General features: G+C 41.0%; 1 protein-coding gene across 4 annotated transcripts in view; it reads right to left on the bottom strand.

Moving 5' to 3' along the window:
- RABGAP1 (RAB GTPase activating protein 1) overlaps positions 1–16,277 on the bottom strand; it is a 67,166-nt gene that overhangs the window by 49,553 nt on the left and 1,336 nt on the right. For 2 of the 4 annotated variants that reach the window (XM_051636262.1, XM_051636263.1), the window contains exons 2-6: positions 10,688–10,889; positions 4,255–4,489; positions 3,506–3,710; positions 2,712–2,886; positions 2,215–2,372 (exon numbers count right to left, since the gene is read on the bottom strand). In XM_051636262.1, coding sequence (XP_051492222.1) covers positions 2,215–2,372; positions 2,712–2,886; positions 3,506–3,710; positions 4,255–4,489; positions 10,688–10,837 — 923 coding nt within the window. In that variant the 5' untranslated portion in view covers positions 10,838–10,889. Of the gene's footprint in view, positions 1–2,214; positions 2,373–2,711; positions 2,887–3,505; positions 3,711–4,254; positions 4,490–10,687; positions 10,890–11,369; positions 11,394–16,277 lie in introns of those variants that run through there. The other 2 variants (XM_051636261.1, XM_051636265.1) reach the window with 2 other exon arrangements.

Raw genomic sequence — 16,277 nt, 5'->3', positions numbered from 1 at the left:
GCCTTCCAGCAGCATTTCAAGAAAGTTTCTAAATATTGATTCACTATATAACATGCAAATATTATCTGTTAAGCAATTCTAAGAAACTGCAGATGGTTTTCTTTACAAAGGGAGGTTATTGCTGGGGCACATGATAAGCCAGAAGAGGGCATCAATCTTCAGACTATTTCCGTGATTATTTTTCTCTACAGGGGACCTTCTCCTAAACATGACAGAAAAGGGGACTGGGCACTGAGGTGGAAAAGCCTAAAATTACACTTCAATGCCAACACACATGCTGAAGTTGTAGCATCAGTATTCCCTGTTGAGCACCCCAGTTACAGTACCTACTGGACAAGTCGAGACTGTTGGGTTTTGATTTTAAGTCAATCACATGTTCACTTTTCCCTTGGATTGAAAAAATAATCCTTATTTTATGTCAGACTTTCAAACTTGTCATTACCCCCAGGAACTGCAAAGGGGACTGTGGAGTATTGCCCACAGCTTAGCACCTCCAAGGAAATCTGGGGTGTTTTTCTGCCAGCAGCTGCTCCCCCAGGTGGATTCACACCCTTGGAGCCAGTACCTGTGGTCAGACCTCATTGCCCTGCATGACAGAAACATGCTACTGGTGACCCAGGGTGACAAGTGAGGGCAGATGAGCCAAGACAGGTTCAGGTACATTAAATGCCAAGATCAGACACTGAGTGTGTGGGAAGTGTCCTCTCAGCTTTCAGGTGAGTGTGGGTCTGCTGAGGGTAACACGAGGATTAGTGTTCAACTGCTCAGGCTTCCTGCCTGAACTCAGCCCTGTGCTGCATGCTCAGTGCAAGCAGGATTCTGCTCAGCAGAGGCAAAAATCCACTTTTTTTTCACCTTGTACAGAGTACCTTCATAGCTTTTAAACAAATGCCCTGATCCTCCCCTAATGGAACTGTGGTTTTGTGGCTGAAAAGATCTTTAGATACATCTCCATGGCGAAGGCTGAGGGTCAGGCTGCCATCCATGCTGACATACCTGGGCTGCCTGGGACTGAAACAGCTCTTGGCAGCACAACTTCTGGCACCCAGGTAAGCACCAAGCCCTAGGCTGGCTCAAAACCCCCTGGGGCTGGGGCTGTGGTGACACTGGGATCAGTGCAGCGAGACAGAGCTTCCTGGGGGCACCCCTGTGTGCTCCCACCAGCTGTGCCCCAGCCCAAGAACACTCAGTGTCCTTCAGGCTCAGGTCACCAGCTAAATCATTTTTCAGCTTCAACACTTCCAGCAGTCCTTTCGAGTGCCAAATAAATACTGGATTATTAAAGGGGATTTATTTATGTAATAAACAAGGCTGGAGCTGGATGTAAACTCAAGAAAAACATCTCTGAAGCTGTGACTAAGAGCTGATGTGCTCAAAAAGTCAGAGTATCTGGCAGACACACTGCACTGCAATAGACACTTCAGCAATTACAGAACACTACTAATGGTGACATTAAACATCTAAGGGCACCGTGTATGGACTTAGCAGGAAAACCCCCACACTTTCTAGCATAAACTAAAAAAGGTCTTTTTAGAAAACAAGTTTATCCACCACCAAACTTAATATGAAAACAGTACTAGCTGATACAGCATGAAAAGCTGCTCTAACACCCTCACCCTACATCACTGCTTGCTAATACAGTAAACACCTGGTTCAGGAAAAAAAAAAAAAGAGGAAAACTTTAATTAAAGTTTGATAAGTGGGTCAAAAAACAGAACCAGTTAGAAGCAGAGACAAGCTCTGTAAAGCTTTTTTTGAAAGAAACATTATTTTACAGACCAGAACAGGTGAATACAAGTAACAGATCACAGCAAAACCAACTAATAGTAATGATCTCTGACAACAAATTTGAATCCTGCCTTCTTTTCTACTTTCAATAACTAATGCAGAGATCAACCTACCACACAATGACACATTTTCAGCTTCAACAATTCAGCCGAACATGCCTTAAAATGCATTGCACAGAAAAGGGTTTAAAAACAAAAGGAAAACACAAAATAGGAAAAGCACTTTGCAGGTAGCACTAGGTTCAATCAAGATTAAATAGTCCAGGGTCATCATTGCTTTTACTTCCCAAAAATGTTTATGTCTGGGATTCATTTAAACTAGAATAGGAAACTCTCAAAAAGGGAATTTAGGGACCAGCTCTGACTCACACTCTCTGTTAACTCGCTTTCTGACAGAACCAGATGCAAAGAAATGAAGAATCTATACCTGAAATAACCTTTCCCGTCATCTTCTTTGATTTCCAGGGACACAGAGAAGGTGAAAATGTCACTGTCCGGAGTCTGCGGGGGGGCAACGGCTGAGAGCGGGGTTTGTTTAGCAGAACGGCGGAAGGCGGTGGCGAAGCTGTACAGGATGCGGCTCACCTGCAGGGGGACGGCACCAGATCAGCAGCCACAGGGAACGCAGCAGCTGGAACCTACCTCATTTTCACTCAAAACTAGCATGAGAAGTAATGGTAGGAAAAGAATAAATTTATACCATCTGATTAACTGGTTTTCTATGCTTCTGAAAAGGATAAACTACCAAATCATGGGCATTCCTATTTCATATCTAAGGTTTCTACAATTATCTTGCCTCAGGGTAGAAAAGAGCCAGAAGTGATTGCTTGCATTACTTCTAAAATGCCTAAGATACTGCAGTTTCAAGTCAGTAATAACGTTTACATGTACATAATTATAATTTGACAAAAAGGTCCAACTTACAGCCTCTTGGATTTCACATCTGAAGACGTGAATCCTGAAGAGCTCTGCATTGTAGTGGCTCTCAGTGAAAGCAAAGCAGTCGCTTTCAGGGGTCCCATCGTGCCCTCGTACACAGAAAAGGATTTTATAGATTGGATAATTTGCTATTTCTGTGTTTGTCTGAGGATCTAAAAGTCTGTTAAAAGAGAGAGAGAAAAATAAATAAATCACAGCTTGCAGCTTTCCCAGAATTATTTCAGCCAGATACTAACTTGCGAGCTTTACCAATTTCACAGCTACTCAAGAAAGTCCATCACAAAGAACTAGTACCCGACTGTCATTTACTGCAAAGCTTGACCAGAGTAATTATGTTTAAATTAAACAGCATAAAAAGTACAGTGCAAAATACATTGCCACAAATAATTTCCCCAAGGTTTTCAGGGCTTAGCTTTCAAAAAGCTACCTTAATGTGCAGCAGTGGATAGCCTCTCCCCTCATGTATCAGCCACTTTCCAGCCCTACAACCAAGTATTTCCCAGGGTGTTTCCAGTGTTCATCCCTAACCATTCCCACGATGGCTTTTGGGACACCTTGGATCTTCATATCATCTCATACTGACCCTTAAGCATAAAATGTCTTTAATAAAGAAACTCAAAGCATCACTTTTCTCAGATCTCTTTCAAACCCACTTTTCCCACTAAAACAAATTCCAAGATGCTCATGTCTCCTCCCAGGTAAACTGCTGGCTTGTGTCCTTTGCTAAAAGGAAGATTAAATGCAAAAAGTCACAGAATCCACCTGAGAAAGCTTCATACCTCACTGTTCCTTCAGAGACATTAGGCACTGACAGGGTCACATCTAAAGAAATCTGGCACTGGCTTCGTAAGATGGACATCATCCTGAGGGCTTCCACCTCGCTGCGGGGAGCGTTGACAGAGGCACAGCCCAGGTAGGTGAGCTTGCTGAACACCACACTGTCCTCATCTGTCAGCGGGGTGAAGGGGCTCAAGTCCTCACAGCCTGGGGTGAGACAGTGTTCAAGGTAAGAAGCAAGACAAAGCACAAATGAGTAAACGGTCAGAGACTGACTCATCACTAACTAAATGACAAAAGCAACAAGAAACACAGAACAGAAAGCCAGGCCAGGCCAAGATACTACAGAAAGACCCTGCCTGGAAGCCAGCTACTGATGGCAGGAAGCAATTCAGCTATGCCAACTCCACACCAGTTCACTCAGATGTCTGCTTTGCAACACAGGAGTGCACTGGTTTCCTTTACAGCAGTAAAACGCATAGACAAGCTAAACTGACTTACAGAGCCAGGCAAGTAAGCACAGTATTTCTGTGCACATCTCAAGGCTAATATGGCAACTGTTTTCAGCAGAGAGGACACTTCATCATATGGCAACTTACATCACATAACTTGGCATTTACTGCACTACGTGATTATAATGGGAGAAATGGGGAAAGATGGGTGGACACACCTGTGCCTAAACTCTCCTCCCTTTCCCCATATAAAGCTCATTCAGAAGATAACACCAGGTATTCCCTATTTTTTTTCTAACCTCCCTGGGATGGTTTCACAGGCAAACTCATATCTGGTTTCTGGAGTCCTGCCACCGACACTGGGTTAATGGTAGAGGATGCAGAAGCTTCAAGAACAACAGGTTCTTCCCCATCTCCATCAGTCCTAACTTCTTCTCCATGGTCCCGGTCACTTGACTGATCTTCCATGAGTGGGTCCATCAGCACATCTTCAAGTTCCCTTTGCAGCTGCTGTTCGCTTCCATTCCCCACAATCTAAGAGCCATAAACAAGTTGGGACACACAAAAAAAGACTGTTCAAATGAAAAATAATACCCCTCAGGCACAGGGTAAGTCATATAGCTTTTTCTGCCAACCAAAGCAGCAGTTAACAAATTTTACCTAGTTACAGCCATAAACACAAACTGCAATGTACAAATGCCCATCAGTAGGGATTATATCCTCCCTGCTTTAAAACACCAGCAAGCTCAAAGCAGGAATTTTCCAGTACTGGAAAAAGTGAGACTACTTTAAAATTAGTCTTTAATCACCAACTACAAAGACTAGCTTATGACAGAAGAAACATACAGACGTCCACAGTACAGTGGTCTTTAATGATTCTCAACAGTACCAGAAAGGACCGAATATAAGTAAATACGCTACGTGGTTCATGGGTAGGTTAGCAAGGTTTCACAGGAAGAGAAGATTGTGGAGAAGGGTTATGCCTTCATGCTGAGAAGATGTAGTGTTGTTTTACTTCCCAACATTCATCTACAGCCTGACTTTGCACTCACTGAAGTCAACATGAAAGCATGAAGCAGCCTAAATGGTGCAAAATTAGGCCCTAAGCTAGCAACAGAATGAAAACATTAATTTCAGGAAACTCCTAGACACTGTATCTAAGGAAACTTTGCCTATTCCTCTGCAATTAACAGGGAAGTGACTGATGCTTTACACAGTTCAGAAATTAAGCACAGAAATGGAGTTTACAGAAGTATTTTACCAGCTGGCTGTCAGAGGAAGCTGCTTCCAGCACTTCAGACACTGCTGGTCACTGGCATCAAAACTCAGCCCCATGAGCAGACACAAGCCCCTACATCTCTGTAAGCCTCCTGTGATTTCAGATGCTACACACAAGCTAATGAAATCCAAATTGTGCAACTACCCCAGGCTCTTAAAAGACTCTAAATGGAGTATTATATATAAAAAAAGAAAGTTTTCTGTACTATCTTTAGAATAAGATAGTAAGGAAAGGAAGGAGTTAAGACAGGAGGAAGAACACAGAGCAGACATCTGTCCAGAACACAATCTCAGTATTGAAGCAAATTCAATTTGCCTCACAACTGGCATCTCATAGTAGAAAATTAAAAGTATCTTGAAAGTACCTGAAGCAGTGGACAAGGTTCTCACATTTTAGCAGTAAATAAATCAACCTGAAGTCCAGTTAAAGTTGCTGAAATAACACTGGAACAGATCATAGAACATCTCTGTGCACTCAAATGACCCTTCTATGAATTAAATGTACTATGAGCAAAATGTCAGATGTCACTTAAATACTTGTACCTACATTTGCACCAGGCGTGTCTCAGGAATAATTACAGTGAGATCAGAGGCTTCTCAGGCAAATCAGAGTTCTGACCGATGGTCATTTCCACTGCATCCCCAAAGAGAAACTTCTCAGTTCAGAGGGAAAAGGAAGAACCATGATGTTTACCTACTGGCTTCTCTTTCACACCCAGACCCACACTCTCCAGATAATGATCTGGATCTGCAGCCTCGATCTACATTGCAACAAAAGTCTAAACTGCATATTAGTTTTCTGGTGAAAAAAACCTATTGATTGTACAAGAATATTAACAAAGAACAGAAACTTCTGACCTGGATTTACTCTACAATAGAGCAGAATACAATTACTTTAAGAAAAGACCCAGAATGCTCTTCAGAAGAAAGCAGGCAAAAAATAAAATTCACAGGCAATTAAAAAACCAGCAATCACAAGCTCCTAGGGACAGAAGGGACATTAAAAAAATGTAGTAACCCAGTGACAATTTTATTACAGAATCTAAATAGCAACAAAAACCTGGAGATGTTTATGCTCTTGGAACTCATGCTCAAACATAATTTTTTAGTATGGGTTAAAAATACATTAATGTGCTGTCTGGGATCATCTGCCAGGAGGAAGCCAGAGTAACTGCCTTTCTCAGCTCTACATCTGCAGAAGTATCAGTAATCTGCAACTAATTACAGGCATTCACAGATTTCTGTTTTTCTCCCAATAATTTTAGTATACATTTGTATGATACATCGTGGAAGCAATGAAAAAATCTTCCACAAGCATATGGTCAAAGATATAATCTTTTTACATATCAAGTTCATTATTCAGGTCTTTGCAGGCATTTGTCAGAAAGATGATGACGGAAGATGCACCATGTAACTTTACTGTACACAGTTAATATTATTTGCAGCAAACCAGAATTAAACAGAATGTCCTGCCAGACCCATTAAAGTCTCTATTAAAAAAAAATAATAAAGTAACTTCCAGTTTGTCAGACCTGTTTTCTATGAAACTTGAAGTTAAAATTCATTCTGGCAAAGCCATCTATCTCATGTACTTTTGCTCGCAGTGATTAAACAGACTTAAGCTTGAGTTTGGGAAAGGACAGTAAGGAACTTATATCCAGTGAAAATCAAGTGTTGCAATGGCATGAAGAATGTTCAATTCTATCAAGATTACAAGACTTTTTAAAAAAGTCTGAATGGTGATTTACTGTAGTTGGTAAAATAATCACTATCAATAATTTATATCTAGATAGTACCCTATGATATTGAAAATAGAAGTTCCTAAAAATAGTAGTGACAGGTAAAACACGAATCTGAGCTGTTTACAGTGTGACAGGAAACAGACACATAAAAAGAAAAAAATAAAGCCTCATAAATATTCTGAAACCTCACAATTAAAATTTTCATCTAAAAAGTGATTTAAAAGAATCCCTCCAAGAAAACCTTCCTTCTCAGCCCAGTCTACTCTCCAAAAAGAATTCTAAAACACACAGCAATTATACTTTTGGACTGGAGAAGCTCTGCTGAGAAACGAGTCCTAAAATACAAACCAAGACTAACTTAATGTCAAACAAAGTCTCTTATGTGACCGTATAAATTCCCATGCTGGGAACAGTGACCATTAAGATGGAAACCCAAAAAAACCATGAACAGCAGCATGACCAAGTGCAGCAGAACTACAGGCAGAAGGGAAGAACAAACACGGCAGATCTAATACATGCCTCACGTATTAGAGGAAAGAAACCATTTACCCTAGTCATTGTTTTCTCTGTTTCTCACAAAACTGAAAACTAATCTTACTTAACCTTTAAATAGGATGTAGCCTCCTTCAAAACTTCCTTTCCAGCAACACAGCAGATTTACTAGAACTGCAGCAGTTCAGCTGTGAGAGGCCTTGTTGTATCATGTAGTTCAAGAGCTCCTGTTCTGCCATGTGCTCCAGAAGCAAGGCCTTTGTACACCCAGCTCAGTCCCACTGGCAGTGGGCAAAAGTAGACACAGACAGTACTGGAAAGCAGAGACAGCTAGCAAATGGTATTTCTGGGAAACAATCACTGCCAACCCCTTTTTAAATTGTGTGAACCTTGTATTTCAGCAGAGACAAAAAGAAAAAACACCTTTATGAATTTCAGAGAACTGAAGAAAAATATGGTTCCTGACTGTATTTAGAAGTAATATTTATTTGTCTGGACTTGAGAAAGAACAAAAATTAAAATGTGTATTAATTCAGTCCACAGCACTGTTACTTAAAACTAAAGCATATCAACAAATTTGAAATGAGAGCCTTGGTGCACATGTACAAACTTCACAGCCTACGACAACTAGCAACCACAAGCCTAAACTTCAAGCAGTATCCTCAGACTGTGCTTTACAAATGAAAGCTCCTCAAACTGCTTCCTGAAGAAACAGATCACCTGAAAAAGACATTTGCTCAAATATGAACCGTAACTTACTTCCTGCTTTTTTCAGTGGACATATCAAAGCAAATGTGTTTTGACACATACAACCTTGGTTATAAATATAAAAGCAACTGCTTTTCCCTGAAAAAAACCTTATTTCCTCCTTTGTTTCTATGAAATACAGAACCTCAGCTCTCATCTTGTCCTGCTAATAACAATTTTCCATTTACCACTTAAGCACTTTTAGATACCATGGTGATGGTACTGTTAATGTACCTGTAACAACCTTCACAGCTCCTCTTATCCATGCTCATGGATAAACAGCTTAATACTACAGTAGAACTGGCTGCTGTCAACTATTTGCAAGCCAGAAGGAAAGGCAACAAGAACAAAGCCATATTCTAGGGGAGCAGATCTCTTTCCTTGTAGAAAACCACCAAAGGGCAATTTTCGTCCCTAGGAACAACTAAAAATTCTTCTTCCCATTTGCCCTGTGAAATTTTTCCCCTCCTTAAGCAGAAGGAAGGTTAGATCTGTGGACAGGAGAAGTCAGACTGTGCACTGACTGCTTATCCAAGGTGTAATGTTGCCTTCAACCATCTAGCCACAGCCAATAACCAACAGGCACAGCCTCGCCAAGGCCACAATACTGAAAGGCTCAAGGTGAATCACTTTGTTGAAGGCTTGTGCACCAAATACATAAAAGAAGCTTATCTTGAAGACCTGAAAAGCCCTGTGACATTCAGTGCCAAACCAGGGAACAGCGTAACTTCATTTTGCAATTGTTGGCGGTCAGGAGGCAGCAGAGCTCACATTGTTTCTTCATCCAGAGAGAGGATACATGTAGCCAGCATTTTATAAACCACTTTGGAAGTAAACATGAGGAAAAATGTAAGAAGTAAGTTTGAGGAGTCAGCTGGAAGTTGACTAAGGATATTCTTCTCTGAAATATTTGCAAGCTTTATGAATATGACTTCGTATATAAGTCTCTTCAATGTCTTTGATGGCACTGAACAAGACAGCATGTCATGCAGACACAGCAGGACACAAGGCAGTGGTTAGACCCTGGAGCTCCCCTGTGGAGCAAGAAGTGTTGCAGGCTACAGCACTGCACATTTCTGAATTTTCTTGGGGAGTAACAGGATGGAATGGAAAATCTGGTTGACTGTGTCTGCCTCCTGGGGTCTCGAACGATGCATCACAACTCTGAGAGCTAATTGCAACTACTGCCACATAAGCATCCTCCAGGTAAGCACCACTGTGGGGACTATTCTGAATTCTCAAGTATTTTTAGCTGCTGGTATTATGTACAGCATCTAGAAAGACAAGCATGAGGTCACAGTCTTTCACAGGGTTTCATAGATCACCAGGCTGATTGCTCAAGAAGTTTTCATATTTTTTTAGACTATCCTGTGATGCGAAGGGGCAATCTTCTGCAACAGCAATAAATTATAAGTGAATATTTTTGCCCGATTAAGCAAAAGTAAGATCTTGAGACTCTTAACTAACACAATTAGTTTGAAGCCCTTTGTAAGAGAAAATAGCCACTATGATTGCATGCCTTGTTCAGAACTCAAAAAATGCAAGAAAACAATCAAAGCAAGATGAGCAAAAACATCAAGAAACATTCAATAAGGTCTCTGTTACCAACTGCTGCTAAGGAGAAGAGGAACACCCAGTCCAACAGGCAAAACACATGATTTCTTATCATCATTAAAGACATTATTTTGAAGACACAGATGTGACTGCAGACTTGTCTCTTGCAATGGTGGAATCTCTCTTTCCATCTCCCACAAGAACACATTAACTGACTCACTCTAGGAAAGATCCACTTTTATGGAATAAAATAATGGAATTCAGAGTGACCACCTTACTTTTGTCACTTGGCTTGAGGACTGCTGAAACACAAATTGGAATGAAAGATTTTCTTTAAGTAGCCAAAGGAAAAAAAAAAAAAAAAAAAAAGAAAAAGGAGAGTGACAAGGGTGCCTGTTGAGGACAGCACTTCTAAAAGTGAGAAGATGTCAATGCCCTTGCAGTTCACACAAGCCTACCACATAGGCTTGTATTCTCAGATTAATTCCAAGTTGTTAGTTATAAATACACTGCTATGCTTCTTAAAGAGAACGTTTCACATTGGGGAAAACTTAAATATGTGTTTGAATAAACAGATATGGTCAAATCAAGTGCATGTTAATATTGCGTTCTATCTGAAAGCTGTGATAAAATCACAGTTCAAAGTTCTTGACAGTCTGTTTCATCCTAAGCACTTAATGAAAGATTCTAAAAAGTGGGGGAAAAACCCCACAGGTAGTGATGGACAAAGCTCTTACTCAAAACCTAATTATCACGTCTGACATCTGGAAAAGTAATGCAGAAATTACTGGCAGAATTGATTCTTGAATAAGTTTTCCCTTCTGTCAAGTTTTCCACAACAAAGAAGTCCCTCTTTAAGCTCTCTGCGGTTAGTTTGAGTTAGAAGAATAGGGAACAAACTCAGGTTATTGATTCTTACCTTCAGTCCTGTTTTTTCATCATCACTACCATTATTTGTAGATGGTGTTTCATCCCCTTGCCTGGAAACCAAGACAAAATCTTCACTGTTAAGAGTGGATACCGAGTCTGAAGAGACACTGATTTTTCCAACAGAAGCCTTGTCATCCATGACTTAAAAAGGAAGCTCGATTCATGAATGAGAATAAATATTTTATAAATGCCTGAAAAACAAAAATCATAAAAATACTTATATAAAATTTCATGCTAAAATGCTCAAATGTTTCTTTTCAGAAACCTGCTGGCTATTTATAAAAAGTAAAATATCTGACAGTATAACAGAGTTACGACTCTCCTGTCAGTACACACTCATGGTCCTGTTCTGACATTGCTAAGAAGCACGCTGCTGTTAGAGCACTGGTTTCCATAGCTCACAAAAGGGAAGTTAATGCATCTTTTTGCAGTATTTAATGATTGTGTCAGTCACCACTTTCTACGCACAGCACAAAGCAGGCCCTTGGAATATATACTATGGCTGCTGACACGAGACTATTATTAAGACCAGAACTCTGAAGCCCATTTACTGCCTTCAGATACTGTCTGACTTCACCTGTGTTCATGCAAAAATTGCTTTTGTAGCTATCAGAGCTCACTGTATGCTACAGTCACATTCTCTTCCCCCCAAAACAAGAGCTAGATCTTACTTGTGATATTTTGTGATAAAGATGCTCTAAAATCGTGGGACATGCAGTGTTTTATGAATCTAAGCTGAATCTTCTGTTCTGTAAGGAGCAATAAAATAAAAGACTTCCAAGAAGCAGGAAGAACAGCATAGGCTGGATCAGTGATGAGAATCAGAGCCAACAGAGGGTTTTAAAAAGCTGGAACTGGCACTGAGAGGGATTTGAAGAAAAGAACAAAAGGTGAAGTTCAGCTGTACACCTTGAACTCTACAGCAGAGATTCTCAGAATCTGTGGCTCAAAACAGACTGCCATGATAAAAATGGGTGGTTACATTTCCCAGAAGCACAAATATACCCTTATCACAATGGCTTAGGTCTTTACATACTCCTAGGCGTGACCAAGCCCAAGTGCTCTTTCAGCCTGAAGTTATACCTTCCACTCCTGCAGCACTGTCCCAGCCTGGCAGATCCACCAGCCCAGCTCATCGCATTCCTCACCGAAACAAGAACAATGCACCAAAAATAGCAAATCCTGCTTTTATGTCTGTCAATACCCTTTCTCTCCACAGCCACCAATACGACTTGGAAATCTGCCAGGAGGACAGCACTTTTTTTTTCCTCTGGGTTCTTTTTAACCTGATTACTTTCCTGACCAAGTCGCTTCATGGTCCTGAAACATATTTGACTGAACAACTGAGGCAGCACACAAGAGGAAGTGCAGATGTGGGTTGTTCATCAACAACAATATACCTGTGATTACTTGGGTTTTCAAAAGAATGTAAGATGTTTTAGGCATCCTTTTCAAAAAATATTTTAAGGTCCAGTGGCTTTCAATGAGAATTACCACTTGAGAAATGTAGAAATTTGTAAAGTTTTACCCCCTGTGTATGTCTACCTGGTATTACTCGTGTGTACCTTAAAGGCAGGGCAGAGTTCTTATTTTTAAAGATTTTGTTTAAAGAACTCATATTCAGACATGTCTATAGATATTCCTTATTGCACCATCTACATAACACACAGACCATCTGAAATTGACTAAATCAAATGTATTGGAACACCGACTAAAAATAAGCTTCAAACACTTAATATCCCTCCGGCTTTACTGTTTCTGTTCACACAGTGCAAACTCATCTGCTGCACTCAGGGTGAATAGAGGAGCAGGCTTTGATCACAAGCAGCTGTAAAGATCATCCAGGCAAGGATCAATTTACCCATTTATTTTGGTATAGAGCATGTGTCTTGAAGTGCTAACTTCAGCCATTTTTGAAGTCTTTCTACCTGCCACTGTCCACCAAGAATTCTAGGGACTTCTTTGCCCAGCAGTGTGGTGTGAACAGACACCATGCCTGACCCCGGAGCACCGCTGCCCTGCCCAGCCCCTGCGGGACTTGCACAACACAGAATTGCAACAGCAGAAGGATTCAATCAGCCCAAGTTTGCCAACCTTACATTGAGCAAAAGTCTTAGTGAAATTACACAAGAGAACACAGGAAAGGGGACAGTGTAGTAGAGTACTGTAGGCTTTGTTTATTAGCGATGTAACACGAGTGAGGCTCAGTTATCCAACCACAGAGAGTTGTCAGATTGATGCTCAAATAGTTGAGGTTCAAAAGCACAGACTCAAAATACTAAAAATGCTAAAATATTGCTTGAAGTTAACAAAAAATTCCATATTGCCATACTTTGCATTTTATTTCCTCTGTTCCTTGCTATCACTCTGTTCCATCCAGATTTACTGCATGGATCATTTTCCCTGGATCAGGAAGGGCAGACTGGCAAATCAACAGCAGAACAGCTGTGAGCTCGTTAAAACACGGGCCAGCCTGGAAGGGCACACATCAAAGACCAGCAGAGCAATTAAGCGTGGCAGGCTTGTAACTCCTCTGGAATCAAAAAGCAAGACAACAGCGACTGCTCTTCAGTAACACCTGCAGCTTCTCCAAGCACTGAAGCTTTCTGCTCTCACAGTTCACAGAGATAGGAGAAGAGATCAGCCAAGTGCAGACCTCAAGTTTGCATGTGTCTCAGAAGAAGCCAGGGTCTCCTCCCGTGCAAAGAAAGAGACTTTGGTTTGTTTCAACATAAATAAAATAGAAGCTTTCAAATTCAGCACAGCTTAGTTCCTGACACAAATCCACACCACAACAAGGCAGACCTTGCCTGGAGGTGTCTTTACACCTCTAGAGGAGACAGAGTGTCTAGGTAAAATGCATACTAAGAGGCAGATTTTAAACAACTCATTTCGTTGCTCACCTGTGTAATTAAATGGATATCCTGGCCTCCCTGCACACAAAGTAACATTGGAAAAGCTGCAAAATGAGTAAGGCAACATGGCTGGCTCTTAGGTCACTGCTCTCAATCCACCTGCAAGCTGTGCTTGCTGTTGTCACACAATGGTAAGACTCAAACTATCTTTTTTAAAATGTTCTTGTTTATCTTTAAAGCAACAAAACAAGAGCAGCAATCTGCTACTCTCTATATTCAAGACAGCACACAAAGGTACAGCAGAGACACCATTCATGATGTTAAAATCTGAAACAACTGGAAAACAAACCTATTGAAGTTCAAGATTAGCTACAAAGATGTATAAAATTTTACCCTGTACTTTCCTATCCTCTCCCAAGTACCTGGCACCTGATCTGCCACTTGTGATAAAAATTTGCCTTGTAAGTACTGACAGAATTAATTTAAAAGAGCTTACAGCACACAGTCTATTAAAAAAGCAGAAACCCTTCCATTTTACATTACTGTAAGACTGAGGCTTGAATGCCACCTTGAGACACATGCAACAAGTGAAGCAAGGCACTCATGGAAATGGTGTCACTCCATTTCCAAGGGACTCCCATTCTCCAGTTGCTTAGAGCATCCACAGCCACACAAAAAGCCAGAGGGTGAACAGAAAAGATCAGTGTTTCAGCCGTGAACTTCTTGGACTGCTTAAAACAGCAGTTACCTTTAAGTCAACAGCAGATGTAGCATGCTTAGCACTGAGTGTAGAGGAGAATACAAAACAAATTATACTTAATTTTTGAGTTTTCAAGGCAGAAAAGAGAATAAGCATGGAAAATATGCAAACTAAGAGGTTTTTTGCCCATTCATCTCTTCTTTTGTACTTCAGCTGCAGTTCCTGTAGCAATTCCACAAAATCAAGGTGCATTTGATGCAGAATGCACCAGGTACAGAAAGACAGTACAGCAATATTAACTAAATTACTGAAGACTATTATAATTCAAGAAGCTACCTTGAACAGCCAAGTCAGAAAGCTTGGTATGCAACATAACCTATACCCTTTATCCCCTAATAGATCCTCTAAAGTATAACATTAAAAAAAACACAGAAACCAAGGAGGCAGCATACAGGCAAGCCACTGAGGTGACTGACTCAATGCAAATCAATTCACTGAAAATAACATATATTCTGTTTCTAGACCTCTGGCTTTATGTATAACTTAACAATAACATCCAGTACTGTTCCATTTAAAGAAACCAAGTCCTAGTTTCCTTGTTTTCATCATCAGTGTGGGTGAAAAGTGGAATCTGTAGCAGGGTTCAGAAGCTTTACAATGTACTTTGCAAAGCTATTTTATGACAAATAAGCCAGCATTCTTCAGGCTTTCACCCCCCCCCCCCCCCCCAGTCTATAAGATCTGTGATTTGCCTGCACACTTATTGTTTTACAAATACCCAGTATGTCCTGAGGAAAGCCTGGAAAGTGCTGCAGCACCCTGCCATCACTACAGGGGGCCTTGCCAGGTGGCTCAGTCTTAGCAGCATAAGAAACATAAGAGCAAGAGTGACATCCCTCTGACAGACACGTGGGAAAGGAGCTGTGGTTTGGCTTCTTCTGAGCATGTACACACCACCTGCGTTTTATTGCAGCTTTGAGAAAAAAAACATATGAGGGAGATCAATCTCTAGCAACCTTTTTCTTCTCACGTCACATGATTAGCTGCATAATCGTAAGTTTGATCTTTACCCACCTTCCCTGTGCAAAACACATTCTCAAAGGCAACAAGTTGCACTCAAAATGAAGCAAGAAAGCCAGTGAAATACTGCTCATGAAAACAAAGATTTCGAATTACTAAAGACAATAATGAATAAAAAAAAGTATCAACTACAATACTAACTGTTCTGTTCATGTTAAAACACACTGACAGCCACAGATGTTCCCACTAACCTCCAGAGCCAGGAAAAAACATATTTAATGGGAGATAATGCTGCCTCAAATTTCACCCCCTCCTCAAGAGCAGAGAAGCACAGATCTCAGAAGCTGAGGGGATGGCTGGCTGTTGTGTGCAAAACCAGGAACTGAACGGAACAGGAGAGTTAAGCTAATGCAATCTTTGTTAACAATCCTTAACAGATTCATAGTTACTGCCAACACTATTTTCCTTTTAATCTTAATTTGAACCATCTGCTCAGAGGACAAAACTCTAATTTTAGGCTCTAGTAATAAGCAAATTCCCCAACCTCATGAACATGCAGCCGGTCCTGGGAAACCCTGGTTTATAAAAGAAATGCTGACACTGCCTGAGCTGGCCCAGCACAAGAATGCAGCTGGAATGAATTAACTTCGAATGGGTGGGTCAGCACCAGGCACAGCTACAGCTGCCTGCACGAGGCCGCCGGGACGCCAGGACACAGTGTGGGCTGCAGGCTGGGATCATGGAATCTGGGATCAAGGCAGCGGAGCCGGGGGCTACAGGAACTCTGCAGGGAATACTCTGGATACCTGTGGAGTTCTGCTCCCCTCAGGATTCAGAGAAGCAGAGTTAAGCTCACCAGGCAAACACAGCACTTTAAAAACAGCTGTGAAAGAACTTAAAAAGGGAGAGTTACTTTCTGTGCTGCTCAGAGCTGCCAGCACTTGGGTTTGGAGAAAGAAAGGAAACCCTTAAGCCAAGCTCCATTTGTTAATGTGTTTGCTGTG

The sequence above is a fragment of the Apus apus genome, chromosome 19 (genome assembly GCF_020740795.1).
Source record: "Apus apus isolate bApuApu2 chromosome 19, bApuApu2.pri.cur, whole genome shotgun sequence".
In the NCBI taxonomy this organism is placed as follows: domain Eukaryota; kingdom Metazoa; phylum Chordata; class Aves; order Apodiformes; family Apodidae; genus Apus; species Apus apus.
The sequence above is the reverse complement of the archived record's forward strand: the minus strand, read 5'-3'. Positions and strand labels throughout refer to the sequence as shown.